The sequence below is a fragment of the Rhagoletis zephyria genome, unplaced genomic scaffold (genome assembly GCF_001687245.7).
Source record: "Rhagoletis zephyria isolate East Lansing unplaced genomic scaffold, Rhagoletis_zephyria_1.1 Rzeph_scaffold_00562, whole genome shotgun sequence".
Lineage (NCBI taxonomy): Eukaryota > Metazoa > Arthropoda > Insecta > Diptera > Tephritidae > Rhagoletis > Rhagoletis zephyria.
The window spans coordinates 9,568-22,969 of NW_016157646.1; the positions used below are offsets into that span (position 1 = coordinate 9,568).

Sequence of the window (13,402 nt, forward strand, 5' to 3'; positions counted from 1 at the left end):
CAATATTTCGAAATTGAAGGACGCTAATTTATTTAATATTTATACACCCCGGCTTATCATGTAGCGGTAGCTTTCGGAAAGGTGGAAAACATATATTTAATACTTGCGCCGGGTATTTAATGTTCGGCTCCGCCCGAACTTAGACTTTCTTACTTGTTTNTTTCGGAAAGGTGGAAAACATATATTTAATACTTGCGCCGGGTATTTAATGTTCGGCTCCGCCCGAACTTAGACTTTCTTTCTTGTTTATTTTGAAATCAAAAATTATTTAGAGGTCGCTCAAAGCGCTAGAAGTTTTCCATGTATTTTATATGGGGGAAACACTTTTGGTAGAAATGGTATATAATTCTTGAAAATGAATATTTTTGGATAAGAAAACTCTGGTTCTCTTCAGGAGACTTCCAATAACATTATCCATTTGTTTATTTAACCATATTTTAAAACTAAATTTTTTTTTTATTTATCCGCCATTGCATTTTCAGGAATTTTTTTGGGGTTTTGACGGACCTATAAAATATAGTGACTACCAAAAAATGCTTAAATAAATAATTGGGTGTTATTATTGGGAATCTGCTGAAAGGAAACAGATCTTTCTTATAATAATCTTCGATTTCGAAAAAAGGGCTATATTTTTTCGGTATAAAACAATCCTAGGAGGTGAAGGCATAAAAACTCCGACTTTACTTTTTCTCATGCATTTTTCGGACCACCCTAGTATACTTACATATGTGTCAATGAAGGTCAGCTTTTAGGCGCACGAAATTCTTATGTAAGCATTTGTGAGTGTGGGGTAGCCTTGAATTTATTTCGGTCTACTAGCAAGGTAATTCGAGGAAATCAAGAAGTAGCTGACATGGATTTTCGTATATGGTACGATGTATATATATATATATATATATATATATATATATGTATGTAGGTATGTTCGCACATGTACAGTTGTAAATATACTACATAAGAGTCCTTCAAAGTCTCAATTTGCTGAGTATTTACGAGCGCTCGTGTACGCGTGCCGGAAACAGAAATTAATTTGAATTTTCCGACTCACTTAAATTTATCTGAGATTGTAGCTACCAACCATTAACAGCGATTTATTAAATAAGTAAAAAATCAATTATTTCAGGTTGCAGCTTTTTAGAAAACCAAAAACTAGGACAGATGTTATGAGCCGTTGTTTAGGATATACTGTATTGTTGAGCAAATAAACTAGGAAAGAGAGGGGAATAAGAACTATTGAACGGCGACGAATTGTGGTTAGATGTCAGAAAACTACTGTGACTACTGTGACTACTTTTCATCTCTGGTAGTTCAACATGTGTAGTCAAGAGGTAGCAGTCAAGATAACTCGAAAAAATAGCACAACTGTGCTAGAGATGCATTATTTCAAATAAGTTGGCACCAATATGGTCTTAAGGTTATCAATAGCTTCACTGCTTAAATTCACGTCAGACAAAGGTTAAGACATTATTCAATATCTATTGCTCGAAGTATTCATTTTTGAAGAGTACTGTAACTTTGCATGATGAGATATTGACTCAATATTCATTGAGCTAACTTATTGTCCACCTATATGGAAACAATCCACGGACTACTCTTTGATCTGGGACATCTTCTTAAAAGTGGTTTGTCTTTCCACTTTATAAGCTTTACAGAGGGCGAAGCATTAAGATGAATATGAGTGTGAGTTCAGGCATCCCCTAATCAGTTCCAAGGGCACCATTAATAAAACTATGTTGTGCCACTGTCAATAATTTTTTGCTGTTTAAATTGATAAGATACATTAAGTATTGCAATATGGGTATTAAACTAACGAGGTTTAAGGAAGTTTACTTTCAAAAATATTTTTGTAGCGGGTTGTCACCTACTAATTGCACACCAGCTTCAAAAGTGCGCGAAAAAATATTTCTTAGCACATGCTAGTCATATGGGCAATAAAGAGTTTACCTTAGGTTTTTGCAACAAATTATACCAACAATTTGCTCCAACTATTGCTGAAAGGTAAATACAAGCCCTGAGTACATTTTTAGTGCATAATTTCAAAAATGCTAAATATTGAGTTGTGTCACTTTTGAAGATGGTGTGCGATATGTATTTAAAAAAATTTAAATTTGAAGAAAGATTATAATTCAAGTTTTGAGGAAAAGCCGATATTTATCCTGCTTTCTAAATACCTTCGAAAATATATTAACTAACCCAGATTCATAAAAAAAAATCCTCATAAATAGAGAATTTGTTTGAAAAGCTCACTTCATAAAGCTCTTTTAAACTATTTTATTTTTTATCAATGAGGCCATAATTGTTTGTGGGAGGGAGTAACAACACAAAAATACTTTTAAGACGCACTGAACCACGACTATTAATAAAAAATATGTCTCGCCACCTTTACCCTCCAACTTTGAGCCAACCGACAGACAAATTTTTACCCCCGGTACAGCACTCATTGAAGCAGCGCACTTAACATTACCCAGTTACAGTCATCCCTAAATTGGAGATCTAATAGTTAGAACTGGCTCTAATAGTCCGAGCATCGGAAGGCAATAGTAACGGCCTATAACCGTCGATAGTTTTTCCATAGTATCGGTTTAATATAAAAGTAGACCACCACACCAAAGGTTTAGGGTTTCTCAGGACTTCAGCGCTTTACTCAGCTTATGAGCCATGGAGGTCTGCTCTAATAACTAGGGCTACTTAAAATAACGCTCAGAAATTAATTCATCAATGAATTTTAATTAAATTACAAAAAATTAATTAAAAAAACAAAATCAAAAATTGGATTTTAGTTCAGATACTTCATTGCTTTGTTCGATATCTGCCATACAAACCGTGTTTGAGTTTTCAAAAGAATTGAAAGTGCTACTATTTATTATTGCGAATTGCCCTGTAATTGATTTCATTTTCAACCAGAGTAACTGTTCTGGATTCGTATGAAAACCGAATTCATATGTATAAAATCAATTAATTGCTAGATAAGGGAACAAAAATATGAAATGGCGGTTTCTATCGATAGCTGTTCGACCATCGATAGAACTATCGTCAGATAGAAACCATCGATAGTCGTGTCGATAGTATCGATAGCGCACGCTCTACCCAAATTAACACCTCTAATTTTTAAGGGGTTTTTTCATTTCCTCTAGTTTTTAATCTCGTTTCCTTTTTTTATGGCTTGGTTTAATGGAATTGACCCAATGTGTCACATCCAGTCTAACTTTCCATCAGTTATTTATGCTATTTTACCGCGCTAAAGAGTGTGGGGGCCATTTAGAGAATGGAATTTTCTTGAGATAAGCAATGTCGTTACCGTTGATTATCAAAGAGTACTGTTGCCCAATTAGAGATGCCATAGCCATAACTTTTACAAATATCTCAGAGCTACTTATGTTTACGGCAAAAAACCAAAATTCAATAAAAACGAACTGTTAAGGTTATAGCTATGACGTTGTGGTACGACAACAACAAACCCATATATCGTCGTTTAAAGTGCAAAACCGCGTATCAACAAAATGCAAAACCGCGTATCAGCAAAATGCAAAACCGCGTACAACTTCACATTAGAAATTATTTTCTAGAGCGTAAAAACACTCATATTTCAAAATGGTTCTCTTTTTTATAAAGCAATCGCATTTCTGGCTAGTATATTTCAGGACGAATGGATAAGGATTGAGCCAAGAGCTTGTGTGAGCAAATCCAATTTTTGGCAGCCAGTGTCAGTTACGCGGGTTTGCAGAATGACGATACCCGGTTTTGTACTTTAAACGACGATATGTAGGTATTTTATTAGAACAGTTGATTGCTATGATCATCCTTTGGCTATCGTACGGTACCACTTGTTGGGTCAAGCACCCTTTGTGTTCATCTCCCGCGAGATATGTTTTGAATGAAATCGATTTAAATAAAATTGTCTTTACTTAGGCCTACAGTGGAGTTCTGACAATTTATACTCTAAATCTTCGTTAACAAATTCTTTAAACAAGAAGCAGTGGGGCCTAAAAGTAAAGCTTCTTATAAGCATTCGAGCGTTCTATAGAAGTCCTAAACTGATCGTATCTGCCTAAAACCTATAGACCAGTGACGTTCAGATAAATCATCTACTCTATGCGTGTACATACATATAAAGTCTATTATATAGCATTTTAGAGAGCTTCTCACGTTTGATTTATTGTGATCGCGACTGCTTTAAATGCTTCATCTTTGGGCAGGTAATGTAAAAAATCGCCAATCTCACCTCTTTGCTACAACTATAACTGCAATTCTTTACTTTATTAAAATTAAATTCACTTTGGAAAATGGACTCATTGAGATATAAACGAAAATTCATTAGTTTTTATTTTTACCACTTTTTTAATGCAATTTATTCCCCTTTCAGAAATTCCTGCAAAAGTTTTCAAGCATTTCAAGTTTTTACGAATTAATGCTTGATCAAATTAACTTTCGTTATAAAGTTATGTAACAATTTGAATCAAAGCAAAAGTAGTTCACATTTTTGTGTAGTTAATTAAAAACGAATTATAAAAAAAAATGGCAGTTAATTTGTGAAATTAATTATAAAATTGCCACCAGTAGGCAAACAAAATTTAATCTTACCAACATATTGTCAAATTACAATAATACAAATAATTAAGTAGAAAAATTGCAAGGCAGTCAATATAATAATTGAAGTACCTATGTATATATGTATGTACAAACATATGTATGTAATTGTTACCACATACTTTCTTTTTTTTATAAAAAAAAAATATAAATAGGAATGTTAATGCAGTGCAGTGCAAGTAGCGTCTGCGGTTTCTAGGTACAGTAAACCCGCATTTAAATGTACACTAGATTCTTTTTTTATGATATTCAACTGGTATTTATAAAGTTTAAATAATGGCGAAACAGCCGCACTTGATAGGAATAGGTTGTATTAGGAAATGGATAAGCAATCAGGAAAGTTTGCATGGTATGCTTAGCTCAGCGCTTAGCATTGCTGACTCTGCACGTCGATGATAACTTCTAGCATTAGACTTTGTTACATTTTCCTTTGTTCCTAACGATAAATCGTAGTATAAAGCTTAATAACCTTGTTGGAGTGTCAAATTACACTGTAGAGATTATAGACTACTTTAATTTAAATTAAAAAAATTTTAATTTTAACAAGGAAAAAACTAACAAACCAGTTGATCTTTTATAGTTTTTTTTCATTTGTATTAAAGTCTATTAATTTGCAAAAAAAAACAAGCTATTGACGATGAAAATTTATGTGTAGCATTTTCCATGTTTAAGTTTGAATTTTGTTTTCAGACACCTAATAACACTGGATCATTTTAATTTTGATTTTGTTCTTCAGATGCCAGTATCCAATTTGTATGTAGAACCGCTTGCTGATTCCGAAAATCGAGTTAATTTATTTTTGAGTGGATACGTATTCGAGATATTTGCAATTTACCGTTATTCAGCTTTAAAAAAAAAGTGGTTCCACTTAATCAAGCATATCTTACGCACCAATCAACTAATCGTAATGCGAGGTACAGTAAACGAAAGAAAACAAGTAAGAGCAGCGCTGTCTTCGGCTATGCTGAAGGCTTCATACCTTTCATGAACATCTGCAAATTTTACTTTGACAGATTACTGCTTTTGAATACATTTGCATACATCGATAGAGGAGTTAAATGCTTCTATAAAAAATCGCATCTAAACAATCAGAGGTATGGAAGATATACCTTTTATTAGCACCAATCTAAGTGATTTTCCCTGCTTTGTGATCGGTATGTAAACCGGTAACACAATTTATTGGGTTTAGTTTCCTACATAAAGGAGATATATCGCAAAAACTGGTATCTGAACAATCAGTTGTATGGGAGCTATAGGTTATAGTGACCCGATCTTTGTAATTTTCACTGTAAGTATTCTGTTGATAATGGGTGCAAGTACTGCAATTGAATTTCATGTTCCTAGCTGCATAAATGAAGAATTTTTTACGAAAAATCTCATATCTCGATTAGTGGAAACTTCAGCGACTGACGGAGCCACCTATGAACCTTTTCTAGGCTAAGGTCATATGGGAGGTGGACCACAACATATGTATGTGACCCTCTATTGTACATGCCATTCGTCACCACACGGGTAATACACCGGTGCAGGCAATCACCCACGAGGCTCATTCGATTCTACAGACCTCGCAACTTAACTCTTATTCTGCATTTCCACTAAAAAAAAGTTCTGTTCTGCCGTACTATACCGAGAAATATTGTTGACTTTTTAGCCTCCTGACTTTATTGAAAGTTCTTTCGAATCGCCCGAAAGCTTTCACTGGTCGACCTAAGGCCTCTCTGCTGTAGGTTAAACAAATAATTTTTTACAAAAAACAATTTTTTTTGTTGTAGAACAAATAAAAATATTGTGTAATCATTAATAAACACAGCAACGGCAATAATGGCATTGTAATTATAGTTTCATGTTTATTTACTCTTTCACATTTTTTCACAATGACAAAGAAAAAATCGAAAATATGCAAATATTTTTTCATTTGTAATTAAATATGAAACTGTAAACAAAAGAATTTCATTACAGCGTAGATAAAAAGAGACACAGAAAAAGAGGGAAAAAACGTGCGAGTGAACAAACTGTACGAATTCAAAAGTATGCCATAAAATAAAAAAGTGAGACATAAAAAAAAATTGGAAATAAATACAAAATATATAGGTACAGTTATACAACACACACATACCCGTAGCTGTATGTACTATAGTTGTAAATATACGATATTATTTATTTATTTATTTATTTATTTAAGTGTTTGCCTACTTTGCGGCGTTAAAACGTAGCGCATTGTAAAATAGCAATAGCAGCAAAGCAAACTGCATTGGTGTCAAGTGTACGGTGAAGAAAAATTAAATAAATAAAAACGAAAAAAACAGCAAATGCAAACAAAGTCAAATTCAAATTAACTCAGTGTAACAAAAAACATTGCATAACTGCAGGCGCCTAGGCGGTCAAGTGGAAATCCATACCCTATACAGTGTCAAGTGTGGAGCAAACTAAAGATTAATAAAAACTCTATAACGCGCTTTACTTTTTTTGGCTTTGCACTATTGTTTGCTTTTTTTTTGCGTACATATAAAACTTTAATACCACTTAAGTCTGCTGCTATAAGCCACGCGCGCATACAACTGCAAACAGAAAATTGTTTAATAAAAAAAAAAACTAAGAAAAAAATTAAAACAATCAGCGTAGTAGCTTAAAAATAACTCGATACGTACACTTGTTAAGCTGTCGCCGTCAACACGCGCTTTAGTTGTAGTCTCTTTGTCGTTTGTTTGTTGCCCACAGCCGAATCATCATGGGATTAATAAGCTGCTGTCTCTGGTGGTTGGTACTCATTAATGTATTGCTCCAGCACACGCCACTGCACAGCGTCACATCGTTGGTGGGTGCATCGTTAATTGAGTCGTCGACACGAGCTAATGGTGAGCGGAAAATGAATTATAATATATGTACATGTGTATTTTGTTATTTTATTGTAACTCTTTGCCATGTAAAAAATTTTACTTAAAACACACCATACCTGTAACCCAATACTTGTCATACACACATACATATATACATCCCTTAAAATATGCCAAGCATATTTACATAAATAAGTTTTATTGTTACTATAAAAAATGTTTAAATTAACAATCGTTTTTTGCCCAACCTTTTTGTTGCTATAAATAATGCAGTAATGCCGCTGATATATGTTTTTTGGCGCTACAGCTTAAGCTACTTTATTTCCTTTTTTATAACCATATATATGTATGTATGTATGTATTTGCTTTTTGCCTCAACTTCATTTAAATACATGTTTATTCAAATGCGATTGTCAGACTTTTTCATTCAACGCATTTTAATAAAACTGCAATTTTTTGCGTGGGATTACCTGATTTTCCACGCGTGCTGTAGCAAATTAATTTCGGTTAATGCTGATTGAGCAGCAAAAAAGGGCTGAGTAGGAATTATGTAATTAATTATGCCAAGAGGAATTTATTTAATTTACTCATGACTAACAAAAAGTTCAAAGGAAGCTTTGTTGCGAAATATTTATGTATTAAAAAAGGATTCGTTTAATCTCACCAACGTTTGATTTAAGAAGATTCTTTCGTTGCTTGAAAATTTCTACGATGCTAACAAAGCGTTGTAAATCCTTGAAAGTGCGGAAAATTATACGAGTGCACTTTAAGAAGTCAGCGAATTTTAAATGACAATTTTATAATTTTCTTTCGAATTAAGTATCTGTGCGTTTCGAGGGTTCGACAAATTTTGATAACTCAAAATTGTATCTATATATCAATATAAATCGATAAATTTACAAAGTTCATATAACTTGCTAAATTTCGATAACTCGGTTAATATTGATAGCTCCATATCTCTCGAAATCTGTCGACTAATTTCGATAACTCGTTACACTGTAGTAAAACGATAAAATTCTATAACCAGTGACAACTCCGTAAACTTATGAAATTTAGATAACTCGATATATTTTGAAAGCTCCAAAAACTTGTGTTCGCTAAATCAACAAATTTCAGTAAATAAATAAATATCGATGACTCTTTAAGTTGAAAGAACTCGATGCCTTACAATAGCACGATAAATTTTGCCAACTCAATAAATAGTAATAATTCAATAAATATCGACAACTTTACAAAGTTCGATAATCCCACAAATTTTTATAGCTTGAAACAATCCGTAAATTTTGACAACTAAATTTCTGTCTTCGAATTTATTTAATTTACTCATGACTAACAAAAAGTTCAAAGGAAGCTTTGTTGCGAAATATTTATGTATTAAAAAAGGATTCGTTTAATCTCACCAACGTTTGATTTAAGAAGATTCTTTCGTTGCTTGAAAATTTCTACGATGCTAACAAAGCGTTGTAAATCCTTGAAAGTGCGGAAAATTATACGAGTGCACTTTAAGAAGTCAGCGAATTTTAAATGACAATTTTATAATTTTCTTTCGAATTAAGTATCTGTGCGTTTCGAGGGTTCGACAAATTTTGATAACTCAAAATTGTATCTATATATCAATATAAATCGATAAATTTACAAAGTTCATATAACTTGCTAAATTTCGATAACTCGGTTAATATTGATAGCTCCATATCTCTCGAAATCTGTCGACTAATTTCGATAACTCGTTACACTGTAGTAAAACGATAAAATTCTATAACCAGTGACAACTCCGTAAACTTATGAAATTTAGATAACTCGATATATTTTGAAAGCTCCAAAAACTTGTGTTCGCTAAATCAACAAATTTCAGTAAATAAATAAATATCGATGACTCTTTAAGTTGAAAGAACTCGATGCCTTACAATAGCACGATAAATTTTGCCAACTCAATAAATAGTAATAATTCAATAAATATCGACAACTTTACAAAGTTCGATAATCCCACAAATTTTTATAGCTTGAAACAATCCGTAAATTTTGACAACTAAATTTCTGTCTTCGAATTTCGACTACTCAATAAAAATTGAACAATTTGAATAATTCGGTACGTTTCGATTACACAATAAAAATTGATAACTCGATAAATTTCGATAACTTGATAGCTTTCGCAAACTAAATTTTTATGACAGAATTCATTCCGATTCCTATCGGAAAATTTCAATATAATATCTTACCCTTTCAGTCTTTAACTTTGCCTTCATTTTTTTGTTTAAATCTTTAGCATTTGTTTCTTCATCATAAAATTTATCTTTAAAGCAAAATGCGAAAGTAAATCAAATTGAACAAGTTGCATCAACAACTATACTCAAATACGGAAATTTGTAAACGACTATCTTTGCCATACTCTCCTCATCTACAGAAAAATACCTTTCCAATGGTGTTCTTGGTTTTGAAATCGGTTTGTCAGAACCGCCAAACGACCGACGACAAAATTTATATAGGTTATCGGTCTAAGCAACTATCTGATTTTCAGGGCATCATATACCGTGACATGGCTTCAATGGGTAGAAACGAAAGCACCGAAACTCCGAAAATACCCAAAAATTCAGATATTGTGTATTTCAAAATATCGAAATAGTCTCGAAAATACTGAAATAGTCCCGAAAACGCCAAAATAATCCCGAAACCTCGGAAAGTTCAGAAAAATCCCGAAAAACATATAACACGAAATAACCCGAAAAATACAGAAAAATAGAGAAAAGTCCGGAAAAAATCCTGAAAAGTAAACCGTGGCGAATCCCGAAAATCTCAAAGAAACCCAACCAAATGAGAGTTTCCGAGAGTCATGAAGCATTTCATCACAAAGCCCAAAAAATACCGATTGTTCTTGATTAAGGAGTGCAATCCTCAGAAACATGGAATTATGTATGTAGGTCCTGTAGCGTCAGAACGGATTCATGAGATAAATAAATTAGGTGCCACGCAGAATGGTTTGGAAACGAATGTAAATATTGCTGGTGCTAAAGAGCTTCTTAGTAGAGAAATTCACATATTTGGAAACCAGGATAATTTTTCAAATAAACGAATGCAAGCCAGGTACGAATGCTGAATGAAGACAATGGCATGCAAGGGACTGACCAAACAAATCTAGTGCGTAATTTTTTGGTTTTACCAAGGCATGCATGCACATTAGGGTGGTCCTTAAATGTATTAAGTACATTATTACATCAGATTTCCTAAACGTCAACCCCCCATCGATGCTAATAACTATAATCAAAGATATCACACAAAAATTTTGGTCCCGATCGGAGACGGTTTAGGCGTGTCGCACAGGGGTCAAAGTTCAGATTGCTCTATGGAGACTCAAGAAATTAAAATTAATGTTTTTCATCTAATACCCAAAGTCGATACTACTAACGTCGAATATGTCACATATAAATTTTGGTCCCGATTTGAGTAGGGTAAGGCAAAAAAAAATTAATTTAATTTTTTTCAGTCTCCATAGGGGAATCTGAACTTTGACCTTTGTGTGTCAAAACGCCTTAACCGACTCAAATCGGGACCAAAATTAATACGTGATATCTGCGCCTACAGTAGTATCGATTTTGGGTATTAGATGAAAAAAAAATTTATTTAAATTTTTTGAGTCTCCATAGAGGAATCTGAACTTTGACACCTGTGCGACACGCCTTAACCGTCTCCAATCGGGACTAAAATTTATATGTCACATCTTTGACCGTTGTATTAGCGACTGCGGGGGTGAGACTTAAAATTTCATTTATAAGGGCCACCCTAATGTACATATAATACTGGTATATACATAAATATAGTATCTTTATATTCGTTAAAGTAATGGTATATACGTGGCGCATGAGTAACTAAGCAATTAGGTAGATACATTTCAGCCTCATCCGATGTTCGAGTGAAATTTCGCCCATTTTTAATTTCAGTACAACTTCTATACTTTTTTCAAGAGCAATAACATTTTGTGTATTTGTGTCCAACTTCTATATATTTTCTAAATTTTGACTACAGTGGCGGAATAGTTTAAACCAAAGAAGTTACGTAGGCGTTGTGCGGTTGAAATTTCAGCCATGCTGAAAAATACTTTAACAATTGTAATTATCTCAATAAAGAGAAGTCGTTTTCACAGTTAAGGAATATACAAATTTGACACAAAAAGACAAAATTGCATTGCTTTTGAAAAAAAAACAGCATAGAAATTACATGAGTATGTAGATTTTCATAATAGGTAAAATTTCACCAGAACATCAGATGATGATAGTAAATTTAACTTCCTTTGAATAAATAAAACTTTGCATACAATTTAAATTTTTTGCACTTTATTCTGAACGGGTAAAATTTTACCGAAAACCATCCTATGTGTAATTTTTTTTTATCATCATTAGAAATATTTTCAATTTTCATACTAACAAAATACAGCAGTCTTCATTTGCAGTAAATTCTAAATACCGTGATGATAATTTATTTCAAGTCTTGCTGTATTTGATAACTTTCTACTGTCATGAAAAAAAAGACCTTTCAGTAAAAATTTTGCAAATGTTTGGTACTAAATCTTTAATACCATAATATCGCTTAATCTGCTTTAATTACAGGGTAAGTCTAAAAATTGCGTACAGTTAATAAATGCCGTGAGCTTCATGAGCTCATACGTTTTGTCAAATACCTACATACATACGTGTTTCTTGCCAAAACTGACCAGAAAATCAAACAGTTTAAATGATAAATAATTGCTTGTGTTAAATTTCAATTTAATTTATTTCACTTAAAGTGTTTGTTGATACCTAAAGCTAGCATAAGTTCATTTATGACACTAAAATATGCGTATCTTCATTTAAGAATATAATTTAATTAATTTCATAAAGACCATTTCAAAGACTACTAAAAACTATGTTTTCTGCAGTGATTTATTTGTCTTGGAAAGTAGCAACATATGTATGTATCTAAAGTTGCATTAAGAGTTTTTTAGAGATTTAAATTATGCCTTAAATTAACTCCACTTCTGAAAAATAATCTTAGAATAGCTCCGAGAAAACATCTTAAGCTTCGTTAGTAAAGCTCTCTTTAAATTCAAAATAAATATGTAAAATATCTATGTACCTCCATAGGCCTATACGTATGAAATTCGCTTGAATCAAAAGAAAATTCAATTTGAAGCAGCTGGATGAAGATGTCCTTGAAGCAATCAATACGGGAAAATAAATGTAGATAAAATTTCTTATATTTAAAAGGTAGGGTTAAGGGGGCCGATGGTCGAAAAAATCCAGTTATTTTTTTATTTTTTGATGATTTTTATCATAAAGGCTATACTTCTTAAAAATCAGCGCAGCTTTCGGGCTGCAACAGTTTTCCTAAAAGTTAACTTAAACTCTGGGCACATTGACAAAAAACTTAAAAAATATACAATTTTACAAATTTATTTCAAAACTAGCCAATGCCCGCTTACTTCGCCGCGCCTAATAAGAACTTTTGTTTCAAAATGATAAAATACGCTCTCAAAGTATGTATATTCGAGGCTTTAACTTTATCCCTGATGACGCGGCACTGAATGGCCAGATAAGCAGCGATGAGCTCTTACTCCACTCACATAAATTCTAGAGATGAATGGGCAGGAGATAGTCCTTGGAAAGAGGAACCAATGAACGTTTATATGTAATTTGAAAGCATTCGTTGTAGAAGGATGGGTGTAAGAATCCTTCGCAGGGAACTCTGTGTTTAAATTCAATTTATTTTTAAAGATACTGCAGTGCTTACCAGGCAAAGACAGTTGTTTTTATTAAATAGTAAATTGGCGGCTGAAATGCGAGATATTTAGCAAGGAATGTAAACATCTACTCTGAAAGCCAAACGAAAATCTAACCTAAGTTGGCCCATGGTGTGCTTAAAGCTAGACCTGAAAGCGTGGCCCAAGTGATGGAACAATTAACCGAAAAATTTATTATAATCGGTTAATTACCCGACTAGTTTTCAAAATAATC

At 32.9% G+C, this 13,402-nt stretch overlaps 1 protein-coding gene across 5 annotated transcripts in view; it reads left to right on the forward strand.

Annotated features, from left to right (window-relative positions):
* Window positions 1-13,402, forward strand: part of LOC108360372 (very low-density lipoprotein receptor-like) — a 227,949-nt gene that overhangs the window by 7,232 nt on the left and 207,315 nt on the right. For 2 of the 5 annotated variants that reach the window (XM_017612630.1, XM_017612625.1), the window contains exon 2: window positions 6,547-7,442. In XM_017612630.1, coding sequence (XP_017468119.1) covers window positions 7,316-7,442 — 127 coding nt within the window. In that variant the 5' untranslated portion in view covers window positions 6,547-7,315. Of the gene's footprint in view, window positions 1-6,533; window positions 7,443-13,402 lie in introns of those variants that run through there. The other 3 variants (XM_017612626.1, XM_017612629.1, XM_017612627.1) reach the window with 2 other exon arrangements.